A 16,431-nucleotide genomic window follows, 5' to 3' on the forward strand; every position below is an offset into this window, starting at 1 on the left:
GCTCTTTCCTAGATCAAGAGGAAAGGGGGAGCTGGCTCCTAGGAACAGGGAGAATGGCAAAAGAAAGAACAAGAGCAGATTTCATCGCATTCCCCCCTCAAAATGAGGGTAGGTCTGGCTTGATTAGTCCTTAAAAAGAGTGCAGAGGACTTAAGCTATCCTTTGTGGAGAATTTCCAAGAGAATATGCAGATGAACAAAACTTTAATGCAGCAAGGGTTGAGGTAGATAATAAATCTATAGGAAGAATAGACCCAGTTATCCATCACCTTTCAGTTAGGAAGAAACTAGTTGGAACACCAAGATGTGATGGATTGACTCAAGCCCTGGTATTTTCAGTTGCCTCATTTGCAAGTGAAAGCTGGACAATGAATAAGGAAACTGTGGTAGTTACATGATCCCATGTCAACTTGAGGGTATTCAGCGTGAAAAGGTGGAGTGTAGCCTGTGGATCAGGTCACAGCATGATGATGCCTCCTTGTGGGCATGGCCTTCTCATGAGGTTTCTGGGAACTTCTGCGCTCTCTCTGCTTTACCTTCCTGTTACGGAGCCACACTCAGAGAGCTGGAGGAGCTATTTAGAGACCTGCACTAGCACTGAGATGCTTCCCATGCCACTGGATCCACAAGACTTTTCACCTACAGGCCTGTGATCTTCCTGCATTCAGCATCACTTCATGTGCTGCATGAGTCTGAAGAGGAATTTATAGACTAGTATCAGATATATGGGCTAAAATTGAACTTATGAACTTGATCTGGACTGGGCTGGGATGCTTTCTCAATATGCAATTGCTCTTTGATATAAAGCTCTCTCTTACACACATATAAGTGTCTCTGGATTTGTTTTTCTAGTCAACCCAGTCTAACAGAGAAGAGACTAAAGAGAATTGATGCCTTTATGTGTAGGTGTTGGTGAAGGATATTCAACATACATCAGCCTGCCGGGGAGACTTAGTGATGCTGTCAGGTAAGAGGTGGACTGCTAACTGCAAAATCAGTGATTCAAACCCACCAGCAACTCTGCCAGAGAATGATGAGATTGAGATTTTCTCTTCCAATAAATATTCATAAAGCCTATATAGGGGCTGCTATGAGTCAGAACCAACTTGACGGCAGTGGGTGAGTTTGGCTATCATGGGCTGCCAGAGGAACTAACAAATCCCTCTTGGAAGAAGTTCAGCCAGGATGCTCCTTAGAAGTCAGAAGGATGACAAGACTTCCCGCACATATTTTGGATATTTTAGCAGCTGGGACCAGTCCTTGGAGGACACCAGGATTGATAAAGTAGAGCGTCATCAGCAAAAAAAAAAAAGGAAGATCCCCAACAAAGTAGGTTGGTAGACTAACTACGACACTGGCCTCAGACACAGCCTATAGTTGTGAGGATGGAGCAGAACCAGGCGATGACGCAACAGCACCCAGCCAGTTGAGATATGAGTCTGAATGACCGACAGAACATATACAGCGACAAGAAAGGAGGCTGGGAGAAGAGCTGACAAGGGGGTAGTCAGGACTGCATACCGAGGCAATTGACTGGCATTCTACAGTTAAAGAGGGGCTGTGCTACCAAAGGGCATGAATAATTGCAGATTTTGAGGAGGAAGATTTGATGGATATTTGAAAAGGAGGAGTCAGAGGTAAACCAGGTCCAGTCAAAAAAAGGAAACACATCCATTTTTAAAATCTAGTTTAAAAAATATTGACTGGGATTTACTAGTGTTCAGGAGCATGGGCTGCGAGAAGAACGAACATCTGTATTGGAAGAAGAAGCACAACCTGCATGTTCCTTTACTACGAAGATGACGTACTTTTGGACACGTTATCAGGAAGAACCAGTGACTGCTGAACATCTTCATGTTTGGTAGAGACCAAAAGAAGAGGAAAGTTCAATGAAATGGATTGGCACAGTGGATTCAATAGGTGCACACCTACCGACCACAAAGATGACACAGGACCAGGTAAGCTTTTGTTTTATTCTGTTGAACACAGGGTTGCTGTGAATCAGAGGCTATTTACTGAATCCACCCAACAACAATGATAACAACGAAAACAGTTTGTTACTAAGTGTTGTTAGGCGCCATCGAGTCAGTTCCGAGTCATAGTGACCCCATGCGCAACAGAGCGAAACACCGTATGAGTCCATGCCATCCTTGCAATTGTTCCTCTTCCTGAGCCCATTGTTGCAGCCCCAATGTCAATCCATCTTGGTGAGAGCCTTCCTCTTTTATTGCTAGCCCTCCACTTTATCAATCATGATGCTGTTCTTCAGAACAGGAAGTCTTGCCATCCTTGCCGCTAAGAAGCACTCTGGCCTTACTTCTTGCAAGACATAATGGTTTGTCCTTTCAGCAGTTCATGATATTTTCAATATTTTTCTTCAGCACCACACTTAAAAGTCATCAATTCTTCTTCAGTCTTCTTCATTCAAAGTTCCACTTTCACATGCGTATGAGACTATGGAATATACCACGGCTTGCGTCAGGCTCACCTTAGTCTTCAAAGTAACATCCTTGTTTTTCAATATTCTACAAAGCTCTTGCGGAGATTTCCCTAATTCAACTCATCTTTTGATACCTTGACTGCTGCTTCCATGAGCATTGATTGTGAATCCTAGCAAGACAAAATCCTTGACCACTTCAACTTTCTCTCCACTGATCATGATGTTACCTATTGGCCCAGTTGTAAGAATGTTGGTCTTCTTGACATTGAGTCATAACCCTTTATCAACAAACCCTTCAATTCCTCCTGTCATTCAGAAAGCAAAGTTGCGTCCTCTGCATATCTCAAGTTGTTACCAAACCTCCTCCAATCTTCACATTCTTCTTCATATAAGTCAGCTTCTCTGATGATTTGCTCAGCAAACAGACTGAATAAGTATGGTAAGAAGATACAACACTGATGCACACCTTCCCTGATTTAAAGCTATGCACTGCCCCCTTGTTCTCTCCATACAACTGCCACGTGATCCACGTACAAGTTCCTCGTGAGCACAATGAAGTGTTCTGGAATTCCCATTCTTCTCAAAGTGATCCATAATTTATTATGGTTCACACAGCCAAATGTCTTTGCATACTCAATAGAACACAAGTAAATATCTCTCTGGTATGCCCTTCTTTGAGCCAAGATCCACCTGTCATTAGCAATGATATCCCTTGTTTCATGTCCTCTTCTAAATGCACCCTGAATTTCTGGCAGTTCCCTGTTGATGCACTGCTGCAATAGTTGTTGGATGATCGTCAGGAAAATTTTACTTGTGTAACATGATCTTGTTCTGTCATTGGAGCATTCTGTTGGGCCACCTTTCTTAGGAATGGGCACAAAGATGTACCTCTATGTCTTCCAGTCAGTTGGCCAAGTGACTGTCTTCCAATTTCTTGGCCTAAGCAAGTGCTTCCAGTGCTTCCTTAGCTTGCTGAAATATGTCACTTGATATTCTATCAATCTCTGGAGTCTTGCTTTTGGCTAATGCTTTCAGTGCAGCTTGAACTTCCTTCAGCACCGTTGGCTCTTGATCATATGCTACCCCCTGACATTTAGTTTACTTGTAAATGTTAGGTGCCATCATATCCCACTCACAGTGACCTTAAGTACAGCAGAATGAAACACTGCCAGTCCTGCATCATCCTCACAGTTGTTATGTTTTAGGATTTGGGAAACGACACTCACAAAAAGGAAAGAACTATTTTAAAAAGCAGAAAAACTTGAACCTAAATTTCAGGTAACTCAATTAAAATTAGGACATCATGATTTGCAGATCTTGCAGAGAACATAAATCAATGGATATTTTAAGCATGCTTAAAATAAAACCTTGGAAGGGAAAGGAACAGAAAGACACAAATCTTATACTGTGTCTCGCTCACATAAAGATTAAACTCAAAGTGAGAAAGGAAAATCAAGACATCAGATGATTAAGTGTAGAAAAATTATAACAGTATTGTTTGTGTATGGGTCCTTGGATTGAACAAATGGTTGATACGCTTGACCACTGGCAGACTGGAGGTCCTTGCTTACTCACAGGTGCCTAGGAATAAAGGCCTGGAGATTTATTTCTGAAAATATGGAGCACAGTTCTACTCCGACGTGTATAGTACCAGCCCCCCTGAGTAGCAGTTGACTCAACAGCCAGTGTTGTATTGCTATGTCTTTTCAGTCTGTGTTCCCAATCTCAAATCTGGAGAAATCTAAACAGGCTTTCTTATGCTTCAGTCTTCACCACTCACTCACTCACCCATAAACACCTGCTAAATTCTTTGCATTTTAGCATCTCCTTTGCATTCCCCTTACTTAAGGTTCCTTCTTTTCCACTCACTCCTTCTCCCACAATAATTGAATGTCCACAGTCAGTCCAGCAAAGACTATACAACCTAGAAACTCTGTAATCTTAGGGGGGAACATGTGACTCCATTCTGGGCAATGGGATGAATAAATTGTCACATGGAAGCTTCTGGAAAACTCCCTTTATCCTTACCACTTCCTTCATTCCTGCAGCTTGGACTGGAGCTCTACCCTGATCACAAGAGCAAGCAGTCTGTGGGGCTGCTAGATCAAGACTTCCTTAGGAAGAACATCTACCTTATTAAGCCAGTCACAACCAGTCTTGTCAAGCTGACTCCAATCTAGGGTGACCACATGCATGCCAGAGTAGAATGGTGGTCAGTAGTTTTCAAGAACAAATTTTTAAGAAATAGATTGCTTGAACTTTCTTCTATGGTGCGTCTGGGTGGGCGCCAACTTCTAGCCATTCCATTAGCAGCTGGCATCATTAACCATCTGGACTAACCCAGGGACACCAAACCATTTAACTAATGTAGTTTTTCTGATATGTACAACGGACCCATAACTAATGCACTATGTTTGCCTGCATTATTCCTAATCTCCCCCCTTCTTCATCAACCTGGATTGTTGGATTATGATTGATCATTTCATTACCCGCTTCACTCACTTCCCTTCAAGCTTTTCGCTTCTCCTCTCACTCCTGCCCAGTCAAGACCCTCACCTCTTCTTGCTCCATCCTTATCGCCATGGGATAAAATTCTCCAGTCTATGCAGAATATGAAAAGCAAACTGGAGACGAGGTCCTTGAGGGTCAAGAAACTTCTCCTTTGCATTCCGCCTGCCCAGAATTGTCTGGCACATAATGGTTCTAACACATGCTTATTCAAATTTAAACTAGTCAGAAATCGTCAACAATATTTTTAAATTCACTGCCACTAAGTTGATTCCAACCCACAGCATCCCTCTAACAAACAAAAAAAACCCAAATTCACTGCCTTTGAGTCAAGACTGTCTCAAAACTACCCCACTATGGGTTTTCTAATCAAGTCAGCATTCCGGATTTCAGTTGAATACATCAAAAACCCTTGTTCAATACATATTAACTATAGAAAATATCAGTTGCATTATATACATTTAAAATATATTCTTTAGAAAGTTACCACTTTTAATATAATGTTTCTATATACAATCTTAAAGGAGCCTTGGTGGAGTATTGGTTATAGGGTGAGCTGCTAACTTCAAGGTCGGCATTTCGAAACCACAAGCCACCATAGAGACAAGGCTTTCTACTCCCTTAAAGAATTAGCTTCAGAAATCCACAGGGACATTTCTACCCTGCCCTATAGGATGCTGGAACTCCAAATCAATCAATGGCAATAAGATATACATGTTAAGAATTCCTGGTGGTACAGTGAAGCTAACACCCACGAGTCATTCCACAGGAGAAAGACGTGGCAATGTGCTTCTGTGAAGACCAAAACCTAGGAAATCCTAAAGGGACAAGTCTACCCTAACCTATAGGGTTCATTATGAATCTAAATCAAACAATATTGCAGCAGATTTGGGGGGTTTTATATACAATTAAACAATGTAGAAAAGGTTAGCTTGCGAATTTTGGTAATAAGGGTACAGCTTAATGTCTAGCACTTCCTTGAGCATATATGGTTCGAATTTGTCTTTAGAGTAAATTAAATGCTTCTTGGTCATGGCTATATAGATGGATAAAAAATATACTCCAATTATTGTCTTAGAAAGTAAATTAAGGTTAATGATAGAATGTCAGCCAAATATGAAATGCTGTTTCCTAATAGTTGCTGGACTTCAAGCGTGGAACATATTGAAAGGAGATGGCCTCATTGAGGAAGGAATTAAGGGTACAAACTTAGGAAGAAGTAAACAAAATGATCTTCTACAAAGGAGAACGATGAAGCCTGGAGGTAGCACATGCAGGCCTTGAACAAATGCCCTCATGCCTTCTATTTTAAGCAGACTATTTTGAATAGAGCTGAATCCACCCTTTGAAAATTCAAGGGAGTTCAGAAACTTCATGTGAAAAATAAACTCCCAAGTATGAATTATACCTCTTATATAAAGAAAAACATCTTTTTCATCAATAAATGGCTGGCATAGTTTTAAATTGTTATTGCACGTTTTTTTATCACTTCTATTTAATAACAAGCATTATTTTTTTTTCCTATTTGTGACTATACTATTTAATAATAAACCATGTAAGAGGAACAGTTATGGATACTTCTTAGACAAAAACCAAATACCTTATGGGGTTGGGTTCTTGGGTTTGGAGGGTTAGGATCGTGGTCTCAAGGAGCCTCTCAGTCAGCTGGTGTTAGCAGAGTTCATAAATTTATGTTGTATATCCCAGTTTGATGAATAGTGTCTGTGGTCTTAAACATTAGTGAGCAGCCAGGTAAGATAAAATTATTGGTCTCTACTTCTCCAGACAAAAAAATAAAGGAAACTGAAGACCCAAACAAGAAATTAAGTCTACATGATAAACAGAACTCATCTACCCCGAGAACAAAAGAATTAGCTGGTACACAGCTACCACTACCAATTGTTCTACTCAAGCCCCACAGTAGGTGGACCCTGACAAACAGAACCTCAAATTCCTAGAACACAAAACAAAAACTTTTACCAAACTGGTTGAGACTAGAGGGCTCTGGAGACTACTGTCCTGAAATATTCTTTAAACCCTGAACTAAAACTAATCCCTAAAGTCACCTTGTAACAAATTGGCTCAAAAATAATGAGTGTCGCCCATACGTACTATGCTCCTTTAAACAATAAAACTTCCTCAGGATAGTCAACAATTCCCTTCAAGCAAAGATGAGAATGTAAGGGGACAGGGAAACTAGACAAATGGAAATGGAACAACCAAAGCAGAAACCATGAAAATGGTTCATGCATTGTGAAGAAGGTGTAACCAGTGCCACTCAACAATCTGTGCAGAAATTGAATGGGAATCAAAACTGCTGTGTAAACTTTTAGCAAGATCGCAATAAATGTCTATTTTTCAAAATAGGGCTTTCCCCCCAAGTAATCATTAAGGACAAAAAAAAGGATATATCATCCAGTGTGTTCTCTCTTTCTTTCTCCTTTTACATACCATTGTTCTGGGAGTAAAGCCCCAAACCCAATTCCACTGCCACGGAGTCAATTTCAGCACACAGAGACCCTATATAGAGTTTCCAAAGCTGTAAATCTTCCCAGGAGCAGAAAGTCTCATCTCGTTCCACACATTTCTTCTGACAATTCCTCATGCGCTGGCAGGTTTTCGTCACAAACGCCAATGACTCCTCAAGACCCAGGACCTGTTCTTGTAGACTCTGTCTTCAGACTCTTGGAAGACTCAATTTTGTATCTATTACAGACACAGAAATGCTTGAATCCCTATGCTGCTTGTAGTCCCTAGTCAATGTTCCTGTAAGAATATTCTACCAAAAGAGCCCAAATCACCTTCAGTTTGCTTCAAAATCAGCTACTGTTCTGACCCCTCTGGTTCTGCTCGCCATTCTTCCAGATTCCAAGTTCAAGTACTCTGGAGTCAACTCTGCTCCTCTTCCCAAGGGGCAGACATACTCCTCTCCATTGAATCCATATTCCCATCACTCTGGTGCCAATACTCCTCACATTATATCCCAGCTGTTTCAGAGCATCCTTTCTGGTTTAACACTTCTAGTAGGGCCTAAGCTAATCCAGGCAAAAGATCTGATCCATTGTCACAGAGTGCAACTCCAATCAAATCAATACTGGCCCATTCAAAAGTGTTAAAACGTGTCCAGTAACATACACTGTAAGTGCTCTTTCTGACAGCCTCCTTCCTTGCGAACACAGAACACCCATTATGCTCACTTGACAATGCCAGGTTCGCCTGGTCAGGCTCAGAGAATAAACTATAATTGGTCTAAATCAATCATGAGAATTCTCTTCCTTTGAACCAATGATAGACATAGAAATGGTCACATAACCCATTTCTAACCAAGAAAGACCCAAAGATGACATGATGGCACTTATCCTAAAAAAGTTTTCCTTCTGGAGAGATGCACCAAAGGAAACAGGGCCCTATTGCTACCTCTCCCATGTCCCTGGTGACATAACTAGGGTGCAGACCACACCAGATACAGTGTCAGAGGAGAGTGAGACCAAAATGACTAACTATAAAAATGTCTTGCAATTTTTGGGGAGATTATGTTTTATCAAAACATCTGTGTAATTAGTTATTACAACAGAAGCATATTTTATAAGCCCAGTCAGCTTTCATGTATCAACACACCTACAAAGTTAAAATTTGATGCTAACTTACTTTTTGAACCTTCCCATACACTCTGGCCAGAAATGTCATTATTACCCAATTGCAATGGCACTTCAAATCACACGGTTTTATCTGCACACACTGGAAACACCTGCTGGGTTTTTTTGTTGTTGTTGATGATGATGTTGATGATGATGATGTTTCTTGTCTTTTAGTTAGCATTTTTTGGCAATTAGTATTGGTAAACCTATATCAATTACTTTTTGAACATGCAGTAGTAATTACAATATAAACTATAAAAGACTCCTCCTGCCCAGTTACTAATTTTCCAAAGCATAATTTTGATATTCAAATAAGAACTACTACATTTAAGTAATTTATAATGCTATTCCTCATACATTGTTCTTTGACTAAAATCTTGAACATTATTGAATATTCTGTATGGTCATGGCAGGACAGTAGCCCATTGTGAGTTACTGCACTGGGTGACGCCAATCAAAGTAGTGAGGCCACTACTCTGCTTCCATTTTGCATGCTGTCATGCAGCTGTCAGCAGCCAACTTGTGACCATGAAGAGATGGCTGAAACTTCAAGGACAGCAGAAAAATCAGAGATAGCCCTTGAAAACAATCAGAAAACCTTTCAAACTTGCTGAGGTTGCCTATTTAAAGACTACTTTACAAGAAAACAAATGTCCTTACATTTGATGTTATTGATTTGGGGGATTAGTACCTGCAACCCAAAGCACCCTACCTGACAGATTCACAGAGAGAAAAGTCTTACCTTATACTGTAAACATGCCCTACCATTCTACTCAAAGTGTGATCTGCAGACCCACAGCTAAGTCTATCAAGGAGTCTTACCCTTGACCTAGGAATCTGAATTTGAATTTCCATCAGTAAGCTCCAGAATCTTGTAATAATTATCTCCAAGTGATCCCTATGCATACTCATGCTTGAGAAACACTGCTCTATAATTGTAGATGTAAATTGTATCTTATCATCCCATCTACTTCTCATATAGGAGGGGGGCTTAAAAAGTTTATAGAAAATGGAATTGAAAAATCATGGGATCTTTCCATGAACTTTTGAAGCCCCTTGTATAACGTGTTGCCCTCAGTGTTTCTCCAGAGACAGCAACCTTGTCTCACTCAGTTTGACCATCATTTGTTGCCTGTCCAACAGCGTCTCTTACAAGGAGAACTCCCACCTTCTGAATCAGTTTTCTCATGCAGGTGCATCCCAAGACCAGAGAGGAAAAAGAGAGCGCTGAGTCTGAGCAACTGGGAGCGGAGAGAGCAACCCTGAGAAAGCGTCAGACAAGGACCCAGGTCAGGGGCAGTAAAGTTACTGAGAAGTCCTACAGAAAACTGGAAAATTAGATTTGTATGTGAAAGTTCTACATTTTTAAAAGTAGATAATTAGCAGAACTTCTAAACACCCAGTGCAGATTAAACAAATCATGTCCTTAGATTGGGTTCGATAGCCAGTAGGCAATTTTTTCTTTTCCTTAAAGGAGTTTTTGTTCTTTTTAATTACATACACAGTACTTTGAATATTAAGGCCACTTGTACAGTCACTGTTGTCTTTTAAAATAACTACAATTAATGGTATTCGCTGTGTGCTAGTTTATTGAGGAGCCCTAGTGAAGTAGTGGGTTACATGTTGGGCCACTAACCGCAAGGTCGGCAGTTTGAGCCCACCAGCCACTCCTGGGAGATAGATGAGCCTACTTCCTCCCATATGTTTTAGAACTTCAAACTTTTTAAATCTCAAACTTTTTAAACTGTCCCTTTAGACCCATTGGAGAGCCAGACTATAGTTTTAAAAAAAGTATGAACAAATTCCTATGCACACTGCACATATCTTATTTTGAAGTAAAAAACACCCGGCGGGCTGGATAAATGTCCTCAGTGGGCCGCATGTAGCCCGCGGGCCATAGTTTGAGGACGCCTGATTTAGCGTCTCGGAAGCCTTAGGGAGCAGTTCTTCCATGTCCAGTAGGGTTGCAACGAGTCCAAACTGACTGGATAGCAGTGGGTTCGGGTTAGTTCCTACTGAGTACTGAGTTTCCATCAAACCTTCACTGGCTGGGGTAACAAAACAGGGAGTTTGTGGACTGCTTTCTCCATTAGTCACTATACATCCAACACTTAGAATTACTAGCTTCCCAGGCCTCTGAAAATGCTTAAAATGAGAAAAAACAAAACTACAAAATAAGTACTTTATTAAATGTCTAAAAATGCAAACATGTCAACTAATCAATATCAACTCATTCGATTACATCTACCAGATATGGTATTACATTATGTACTCCGTATAGGATGTGAGTGCATATTAGCGTTTGATGGCATGTAAAGGGGAACCTACAGCCTGCCAAGGCCCTAAAAGGACCTTCCATGACAATCTAGAACCAATTACTCTGACTAGAGTCTTGTCTTCTGGAAACAATCTTAAGTTCTCTATCCAGTTTTATTGCTTCCGGAAATTAGTTCGGTGTCCTTAGGTTGGTTCTGACCCATAACGACCTTACGTACACAGAATGAAACATTGTCTAGTCTTGTGCCATCCTCACAATGCTTATGCAGATAGTAAACCATCGTGGCAGCCACTGCTTCAATTCATCTCATCAAGACTCTTCCTCTTGTTTGCTGCCCTCCTACTGTACCAAGCATGATGTCTATCTTTTTCCACAGACTGGTCTCTCTTGATAACATGCCCAAAGTACATGAAACAAAGTCTCGCCATCCTCACGTCTAAGGAGTATTCTGGCCGTTTCCTCCAAGACAGATCTGTTTGTTCTGCTCACAGTCCCGCGTACTTTCAACATTCTTCACCAACAATATCATTCAAATGCACCAATTCTTCAGTCTTCCTTTTTCAATGTGCAACGTTCACTTTAGGACCTTCAGCTTAAAACGATATTTTGATCCCAGTTGCAACCTGGAATTGCCTAAAGAGCTTTAAAAAAATCACTTGATGTCTTACACAGGCACTATACTCTAACCCACTTATTCTAGTGTATACCAGGGCTGAGAATCTACTGTTCTAGAACTACCTTAAGGAACATTCTCTCTAAGATGACAATCTTTCCAATTATAACATCATGTTAACTAGATTCTCTTCCTACTGCCAAGACTTGGAACAAAGAACAATCATAGTATCATACCGTGGTCGGATTTTCTAGAATAAGAGTTGGCAAACTTTTTCTGTAAGGGGACAAATAGTTTAGCTTTGTGGACCAGATGGTCTGTGTTGCTCAACTCTGTAGGTGAAACACAAAAGCAGTCATAAGCAATACAAAAACAAATGCATGGCTCTGCTCTAATCAAACTGTTGTCGAGGACACTAAATTTTAATTTCATGTGATTTTTCACACAAAATAATATCGTTTTAATTTTTCTCAACCATGTCATGGTGAAAACCATTCAAAAAGCAAAGCTCATACGGCCACAAGCAGTGGAGCAGATGCTCTGTGCAGGCAGCGTTTTCCTGATCCCTAAACTAAGAGCCATGCTAGAGTGGTGGTGGGTTAAGCATTGGGCTGTTAACTGCAAGGTCAACGGTTCAAAACTGACCAGCTACCCCATAGTAAAAAAGATGAGGCTATTTGCTCCCATAAAGATTCACACTCTCAGAAAGCCCACGGAGCAGTTCTGTAGGGTCACTCTCTCCATGGCTGTGAGTAATCTAGAACCATCTCCATGGACCTGAAATCATGTAAAACAAATGACAGAATCTCAATGATCAGATTAGAACCATATTTAAAACGATTGGACTCTACTTCCTCCACTCAGTGAACTTAACTAGCCATGCATGGGTGAAACGGTTCGCAAAGCTGAGCATAAACCATAAATGAATTCTAAACAAATATTTTAGATCCTCGTCTGAGCGTCCTACCATCCTCTGATACCACCATTTGCCGTCAACATTTAAAATTGAGGATATTTCATACAAAAACCCAGATTATCATTTCCTTGGGGGGAAAAATGCTGAGCTCACATGTTAGCATAGCAGCAATCTACTAGGGCAAACAAAGCTATCCCTTTTAGATGGGAAACGCTCTTTACTCTTCCATAGCAGCCCCTTTCTTCATGTAGGTTAACTGGTTGTCCCTATGTTGTTTTGAATGTAGAATCCTCAGTCTAAAGTCTTTACAAAAAAACCTATTCTTCACAGTGTGGCTTCAGTGTCTTGGTTTTGAATACTTGACAGGAAGAACATAGAAATCTCTCTCTCAATCTGCTCTCAAAACTCCAACACCATCATATTCCACATCCTAGAACTGAAAGCATTAGCTCTCTTGCTAGTAGCCTACGAAGAGTTTAAATCAAACCTCCCTGTCAATCTGTTTTCAGTTTTAACTATTATCTGAAGAAGGTAGACACGTGATGAATTGATTCAGTTTCTTTGACCATTCAGGGTAGAATCTCAATGAGGTCGAGTCAGCACACAAACATCAAAATGCTTTAATTAAGCAGAGTGTTCAAAAACACACATAATAATTACAAAGCAAGCTTTGCTACTGATGAGCTAAAATAGAATAATCACAACATAGGACTCATCTACATAAGGGTAATTAGTCCTTAGCCATATTTTTAAAAGGGTGGAGACTTAAGAATATGCAGGGGGGGGAAACTAGTTAACTAGAGTCCATTACAAGTTCATTATTAATTGCGTGATTTCATTTCATTGCACTCACGTTATATACAGTCTCTTATTTTGAGGTAACCAACTTCCGACAACTTTAAGCCAACCAGTATGTTGGCTGCTTACTGGTGAAAGGGCAGGCTGAACCTGGGCAAGTAAAATTCCAGATACACTGTCAGTGGTTCATCAGTTTAATAGAGTAATATATGGCTTCTCAAAAAAATCTATCTATAGGTATTGGTTTAATTTGATAGCCCTATCAGTAAAAGAAATGTTCAAACAGATTTTCTACTTGAAATTAAATTGGAAAATATCCCTGAGAAAACAGAGCTGACTTAAAGTTTATACATCAGTGGCTGCATCATGAATTATTAACTGATTTTAATGATCCTGACTATATTTTATTTGAAGTGATTCTACTACTTGCAACGACTTTTGAACCCACAAAACTCTTTCATCCATTCTCCAAAGACAAGAGTACACTTTCATGGTGTTGACATTTAAAAGGGATCCATATTCTCACAGAATGTAAAGATAATACACATGCATATAATTTATACAAAGGACTCGGGTCATTTGTTAAAGAGAAAAATGAATGAGGCCCTATTATTCACGGTTTGTAAATAAATTTAAAGATAAGCTCTAGCTAACTTTTCACTTGTTAAGCCTGGAGCCAGGGCTCTGTGTTTCCTTCTTAAGTCTCCCAGATGGCCATTAAAGCAAGAAAGAGCACAAACATACTTTCTTTGAAATACATCATTTCTCATCAAGAAAGATAAAACATGTCAACAAAAGTTAAGAGAATTAATAATTCCAAGCATTTTCAAATAAAATGCATGCCTTTGTGTGTTAGTGTTTAAGTTTTCAATATAAGCCTTTACTAAATGGCACCACTTCAGACACACAAGTTAGCTGTGAAACAAAATGCTATAAACTTTTAATTAGCACTTGCTGTTTTATTCCCATAAAGTTAATACTTCCTCTTGTACTACATTCCCCCTATTAAAAAAAATTAAAAGCTGAGGAGAATAAAATTGGGATTTTTAACTCTTGAAATTAAGAATAGAAGAAAAAATTATTGCAGCTCAGTTTAAAAAATGGTTTTGTCGGCAAGAAAGTAAATACAAATCTTCCTTGAAACAAGCACAAATTTGATTTCTATATCAATATTCTGCACAGACTCTTTCATAAGCTGGTTACACATAGCACACAGTACTACTGTATTACTAAGAAAGAAAGTTATTTCAGGAAAATAGCTGCATTAAGAGAATCTGACAGCAAACCAACTTGCAAGCTCCCTCCTGAAGTTGAACAACATCTCAATGATGTTGGTTTTCAAGATTTATCTACCCTGCCTGAACTAAATGTTCTGAATTTAAATGGACTTGAAATAGCTTTTCTCGACATATATAAATAAATAAATACACACACCCAAACACCCACAATTTCCTCTAGTCCCTTGAAATACCCTTGGGATCCGAGTGAACATAGATTTGCCACACATTACAGTGACTGGAATCGTTCAGGAGATTTCTATTTTGGCATCATTCTAGTGTTGGCTGATCTTAAATCAGAGAAAGAAGTTGTTACATTAGGCAAAGTAATGGCTTCCAAAAAATAAGGGCATGCCCAGATCCACAGGCTTGCAAACACAGACGAAGTTGTAAGGAGATAAATAATACCCCTCTGGAACAATTAGGTGGAGTTTCAGAAACACTACATACTAATTAGGCTGCCTAAGTCTCTGAACATACCTGGGGAACTTTTTAAAGCATTTAATAACCTGCGTAAATCCAAAATCAGAGGTCACATACGAACCCTAACTCTGGCTGCTGGTACAGAGAGGCCTTCCTTGTTTCTCCTAAGGGCGTAGGGAATCACCACTAAAGGGTTAAAGCACGGACTAAAGTCCCCATGCAAAATGGTCAGGAAGCCCCCTCTGTGCCAGAGGCAGTGCTGGGTCAGAGCAGAAAGACCCTCATGGTCTTTGACAAACTTCAGCACTGAAGTTGGTTAAGGAGCAAAAACACACAGGGAGGACCATGGGGCACAGCAAACTGCCTCACTCTGGATACAATTCCTCCTCTTCCTGTTATGTATTCGTTCGTTTGGTATGGCACCTTTCTTCCAGCGGTTCCTTATTTCCTCCTCTGTTATCCAAGCAATCATAAACAAACTAGTTTGGAAGAAAAGGGGCGAAGAGGGAGGAGCAGAGGCAAAGGGAAAGAAAACCACATTCAAAAGGCACAGGCCGTCCACAGTAGGGCTCTGTCTTGATTGTGGCCCTCAGGGCGATGCACCGGTCAAATTGCACCCCGGGGGCTTCGGGAAGCGTGGAGGACGGGGATCCCAAAGAGCAGCCTGGCACAGGGCGGCGGCTCCCACCCGACTCCGGACTCCCCACTGCCCACTGCCAGCTGGTCTGCTAGATGCACCTTGGGCCACCTGAACGCTCGGCCCTGGAAGTTGAGGGAGACGGTGAAAGCGGACCGACCCTCGGGCGTTGAGGGAAGGCTCCCACGCTGAGCTCCCCGAAAGGCAAAACTTGCACACACCCCCAAAAGGAAAGGTGACAAGGCGTTGACCCTCACGGGGGCATCTCCGCACAGCAGTCCAACACGCCCAAGCAAGGGGGCAGCCCAGGCCACCCGAGGGGGTCCCACTGCTGTGTCCCTTCTGGATGCAGGACGGGCTCAAAAGTTTGTGCCTTTGCTTCCCTTAAGTGGCTCTGGGGTCCAGCTCTAGGATGGCCTGGAAGGTGTGTGGGCCACCTGACCGCAAGATCCGGGACCCCGGGCCGCCCCCCGTCCCCCTTTGGAGGTCCTGAGCTCGTGTTTACTAATAACAACAAAGAATCACACGCGAGTGCCCTGCTTCTGCCTGGGAGTTGCTCTCGGCTTCTTTGGGGCAGCACAGGGGGACTTTGGGGGGCGGGGAGGGGAGGAGAGGAGTGGCTGGCGGAGGGGCAGCGGGAAAAGGGGACCGAAAGGACAGACGGGGCGAGTGGGACAGAAGGCGAGGCGCAAGGGAAAGGGAGTGGAGAGGGGGCACGAGGAGAGAAAAGTGCAGCGTCCCCGGCCCAGCCCAGTCACCTTGCTGTAGCCGTAGTACCCTAAGCACTGGGCGAAGTCCAGGCCGGCGGGGTCCCCGGCCGCCGCCGGGTAGAATCTCACATCCATGCCGGAACCGGGCCGGGGCTCCGAGGCGGGGGCTGGCCGGCACCGCTGGCCGCCTCCTC

General features: G+C 41.6%; 1 protein-coding gene across 1 annotated transcript in view; it reads right to left on the bottom strand.

Annotated features, from left to right (window-relative positions):
• TOX3 (TOX high mobility group box family member 3) overlaps positions 1-16,372 on the bottom strand; it is a 129,225-nt gene extending 112,853 nt beyond the window's left edge. The window contains exon 1 of the mRNA XM_004704673.4: positions 16,286-16,372. Coding sequence (XP_004704730.1) covers positions 16,286-16,372 — 87 coding nt within the window. The remainder of the gene's footprint in view (positions 1-16,285) is intronic.
• Positions 16,373-16,431: the final 59 nt, after the last annotated feature.

Source organism: Echinops telfairi, unplaced genomic scaffold (genome assembly GCF_000313985.2).
Source record: "Echinops telfairi isolate 266 unplaced genomic scaffold, ASM31398v2 ScPeMD7_2291;HRSCAF=2852, whole genome shotgun sequence".
Lineage (NCBI taxonomy): Eukaryota > Metazoa > Chordata > Mammalia > Afrosoricida > Tenrecidae > Echinops > Echinops telfairi.